Genomic DNA, 5,259 nt, shown 5'->3' on the forward strand with positions numbered 1-5,259 from the left:
CTCTGAAATAAAGGGAAAAAACACCCAAAAAAATCTTTAAAAAAGTACTGTTGCTTTAAAGAAAAATGTTACTTAACTAAAAGTACTTATACTCATAAGTATATATATATATATATATATATATATATATATATATATATATATATATGAATTAATTGTTCTTAAGTAAAAAAACATTAAATTAGGCTACTTATCTGATACCAGATAAAATTCAGTCAGTTAAAATGTTCTTTAAGAGCAGAATGAAGCAGCCAACACAATATATAAATATAATAAACTCAGCAGCAGTACACAGAAATACTTTGTGCCATTAAATGAGCAAATGTAATCTATTATTTCAGCCCAGCTGATATATTATGTTTCTTTAGTTGTAAATATCAGCAGACGGAGCACCCACCAGATATCTTCTAATCAGGTGTAGAGAGCTCTTCAACATGTCTTCTGTTTGTGTGTTTTGATAATAATACATTTTATATGGAGGGAATTTTAAATGATTGTTTTCTGTTTGACCATATAAAGCCTTGTGTTGCCTGCTTTCTTCCAGCTAATGATTTAATATCAACTAACCTTGAATGGTTTAAACTGAGGAGTTGATGACATTGTGAATGTTGTTGTTATTGTAATTATAAAATCATGCAGATCAGAATATCTCAGGGGGACATAGAGGACCAGTCTGTCTCTAAATAAGACCTTAAACTGGATTTATTATCTACTAAGTATTATTTACATGTTTCCAAAGGAAATGTGAATTATACAAAAGTGATGATCTTTGAAAGCAGTTGATAGTAATTTAATATGAATCAATGGATGTAATAATAATGATCAGAGACATGAAGGAAGTTAATAACTCAGTTTTAACATTCAGATACCTTAATGCGCTTTAAACGTTTTTACTCTATAAATACTTTATATTTGTATTCATAGTTGTTACTTTTATATATTCATTGTTGTGCACTTTTCTTACTTTGAACACAAATAAAGCCGCTCCAAATATCCAACCTCATATTGTGTGTGTGTGTGTGTGTGTGTGTGTGTGTGTGTGTGTGTGTGTGTGTGTGTGTGTGTGTGTGTGTGTGTGTGTGTGATATTAATATATTAATATGTTAAATGTGTAGAGGAGGATCAGAGACTGGGGGGACGATGTGATCCTGAGAGACTAAGACCTGGATCTGATGGAGGGTCTCTGGTCTCAGCTGAAGACCCCTTTGTCCAACATGTCTCCAGGATTTAGAGAAACCCTCTCACACTGGTTTCATCATTTCATTCCTGGGGGGCTGTGAGAGGAGAGAGTCTGGGAGGTTAGGGAACAACGCTCAAAGTCCTTTTACTTTAAATACATAAAACACAATGACTCCATATTTGATAGTTCAAAAGTTTTAATGTTTGACATGGATGGTAATCTGGTGAGTCTGTGATTAATATGTATTAGAACTAAAACCAACACATACACACATATATACATATATGTGCATTCATATACATATAATATACACAACATATTTTAATCATGCAATACAGAGACACACACACACACACACACACACAGACACACACACAGAGACACACACCCACCCATGCTCTGTGTATGACCGTAGTATTTCAGTGTGTAACTGGTTGTTCCAGATGTGTTTTTGTACATGTCAGATGTACTCTGAGTAAAGAGGAACTTTTTGATGATCTGTTGGTTTATTTATACACGAGGTAGCGAAATATTACCACATACTTGTGAGAATAGTACCATGGCATCAGAAAAAAACTGTAAAATGTAACAAAGTACAATACTTTAAACCAAACATACTGAAAAGTAAAATTACAGATTTAAAAAACTACTTCAAAAAGTAAAGGCACACAAAAACTGGGGATTTCCTAATAAATAAATAAATGAAATGAAATGAAATGTATAGTAAAAGTGAGTAAAATTAAACTAAACACCTCTAGACAGACAAACACACACACACACACACACACACACACACACACACACACACACACACACACACACACAGAGTGACCTTTGACCTCCTGTGTCTCTCCCTCTGATGTAATGAACCAAAGTGGCCACAGAGGGGAGCTGTTGCTCAGATATTACTCTGTGAGAATGTTATTGAGATAGATAGATAGATAGATAGATAGATAGATAGATAGATAGATAGATAGATAGATAGATAGGTAGATAGAGAGATAGAGAGATAGATAGATAGATAGATAGATAGATAGATAGATAGATAGATAGTCAGAGAGATAGAGAGATAGAGAGATATAGAGAGATACTTCAGTAGTTTAAAGACATCATACACATACATCATAAACAGGATGATATAATAACTAATCCACATGAATAATATGGACAATAAAAGAAAAGATATTACCGTATTTTGCGGACTATAAGTCACTCCGGAGTGTAAGTCGCATCAGTCAAAAAATGCGTCATGAAGAGGAAAAAAACATATATAAGTCGCACCGGATCGGATTATTTGTGTCCCCTTCAAAAATTGCTCTTCATAAATTTTATGTTTATTGTCCCCCCCTACTGTTAGATCAGATTTACGCCCATGTCAATGCACCAGTCCTCTAATAACTGAACATATAACAAACACACTCAAACTCAACAATAACACTGCTGATAAGAACATGGAAACTCAACAACATGACACACAGTGTAGCACTTATTAGTTCAAACATAACTTTAAACTTCTTCCTGATCCGACTTCTCTACAAGTCCTAGTCCATCATATATATTATTATATAATATTATATTATATAGTCTATACTATTATAATATAATATAATATAATATTATTATATAGTCTATACTATTATAATATAATATAATATTATATAGTCATAATAATATAATATAATATATTATATATTAGTATAGACTATATAATAATATATAAAATTATAATATTATATAATATTATTATATAGTCTATACTATTATAATATTATATACTATTATATAGTCTATACTATGATAATATTATATATTATATAGTCTATATTATATAATATTATATTATTATAGTATAGACTATATAATAATATATATATAATATTATATATATAATATAATATATATATATATAATATATATATATATAATATTATATATATATTATTATATATATATATATATATATATATATATATATATATATATATATATATATATATATATAACACTCAGAGAGGGGGGGTGGTGTGTGTGTGTGTGTGTTTGTGTGTGTGTGTTTGAGTGTCTCTCTGTGCGTGCGTGCGTGCGTGTGTGTGTGTGTGTTTGTGTTTTTGAGTGTGTGTGTTTGAGTGTCTCTCTCTGTGCGTGCGTGCGTGTGTGTGTGTCTGTGTTTTTTCATTGTGTGTTTGAGTGTCTCTGTGCGTGTGTGTGTGTGTTTTGTGTGTGTGTCTTTCTCTGTGTGCATTTTTGTGTGCTTGTGTCTCTATCTATGTGTGTGTGCGCGCGTGTCTTTTTTCTTTTTTTCTGTCTGTTTGTGCGTGTCTCTCGCTATGTGTGTGTGCGTGTGTGTGCGTGTGTGTCTCTCGCTATTGCGTTTGTGTGTGCGCGTGTCTTTTTTTCTGTCTGTTTGTGCGTGTGTGAGTCTCTCGCTATATTTGTGTACGTCTGTGTGTGTGTGTGTGTGTCTCTCACTCTGTGTGCGGGGAGATGACAAGAAAAGTAGACGACACACCTCCTCTCTTTCTGTCTCTCTGTTCTCTCTCTCTCTCTCTCTCCCTCTCTACCTCCCACCCCGACACGCGACACCAACGTCCAATTCATAACTAATCTCGGAGTGCGCGAGCCTGACACACTTTTGACTTTTCTCCAGCGATCCTTCAGAGCTGCTGACGCGACGAAGAGACCCTAACGGACGCTGTTGTACCGTAAACTCTTCCTACTTCACTCATTTTACACAAGGATTTAACGTCTTTTAGCAGCTTTATTTAAACAACCGGACGTTTTAACGGCTACAGATCTAATGTTTAACCCTCTGGTAGCCTCGTTTCTGCTTTTATTTCACAACATGTCTCGACTTTAGAGACATTTAGCCGTTGATACCGGTACCGACAGGTGTTGTGTCGAAGTCTGTCCCCCTGTCTAAAAGTGTTCCCTCCCGTTAACTGTATCGCCCCCCTCCGTGGTTACCGTGGTTACCGTTTTAAAAAGTGGATATTGGCTTGATTTTACTTGATATTAGCTTGTTTTTTGTTGTTTTAAGCTTGATATTAGCTTGTTTTTAGCTTGTTTTCGTTTTTAAGCTTGATATTAGCTTGTTTATAGCTTGTTTTGTGTTTTTTAAGATTGATATTAGCTTGTTTTTAGTTTTTAAGCTTGATATTAGCTTGTTTTCGGCTTGTAAGCTTGTTTTAAGCTTGTTTTTAGTTGTTTTAAGCTTGATATTAGCTTGTTTTTAGCTTGTTTTCGTTTTTAAGCTTGATATTAGCTTGTTTTCGGTTTTTAAGCTTGTTTTTAGCTTGTGTTTAGTTGTTTTAAGCTTGATATTAGCTTGTTTTTAGCTTGTTTTTGGTTTTTAAGCTTCATATTAGCTTGTTTTCGGTTTGTAAGCTTGATATTAGCTTGTTTTCGGTTTGTAAGCTTGTTTTTAGCTTGTGTTTAGTTGTTTTAAACTTGATATTAGCTTGTTTTTAGCTTGTTTTCGGTTTTTAAGGTTGATATTAGCTTGTTTTTAGCTTGTTTTTGGTTTTTAAGCTTGATATTAGCTTGTTTTTATTTTGTTTGTTAAATAAAGCTTGATATTAGCTTGTTTTTAGCTTGTTTTCGGTTTTTAAGCTTGAAATTAGCTTGTTTTTAGCTTGTTTTTTGCCCCGGGTCGGACCGGACCGTTAGTGGACTCCACTGGATGTACTCGTGTCCCGGGTTAAAGGCGGAGAATGCTGACCCGGGTCGGCCTGGTTCTGCTGTTCTGGTTCTGTCTGCGGTGCCGGGCTCAGCGCGAGGACTACGACAGGTTTTTATATCTTTAACTTTTTTTTACAGTTTCTTAACCAAAAATCAAACCCAATGATTCTGTAATATTGATAAATGTTGGCATCGTTTAACAGCGTGTTTTCGCTTCTACATGTTGAATTTATTGTACCTTTTTAAAAACTTTAGTACTTTAAATTCTAAAAAGTGATTTTATTGTGACTTTAACTTGCTTCATGATATTTTAAACTAATCCTATCCTTAATAATGATGTTGTTCTGCTGCCAAAACAGACTTATAAAGCAACAATATGTGCCTAATATTGGGCTTTTTAG

At 33.7% G+C, this 5,259-nt stretch overlaps 1 protein-coding gene across 1 annotated transcript in view; it reads left to right on the forward strand.

Annotated features, from left to right (window-relative positions):
- Positions 1-4,749: 4,749 nt before the first annotated feature.
- Positions 4,750-5,259, forward strand: part of LOC120572616 (nephronectin-like) — a 21,602-nt gene continuing 21,092 nt past the window's right edge. The window contains exon 1 of the mRNA XM_039821937.1: positions 4,750-4,967. Coding sequence (XP_039677871.1) covers positions 4,891-4,967 — 77 coding nt within the window. The 5' untranslated portion in view covers positions 4,750-4,890. The remainder of the gene's footprint in view (positions 4,968-5,259) is intronic.

Source organism: Perca fluviatilis, chromosome 14 (genome assembly GCF_010015445.1).
Source record: "Perca fluviatilis chromosome 14, GENO_Pfluv_1.0, whole genome shotgun sequence".
NCBI lineage: Eukaryota > Metazoa > Chordata > Actinopteri > Perciformes > Percidae > Perca > Perca fluviatilis.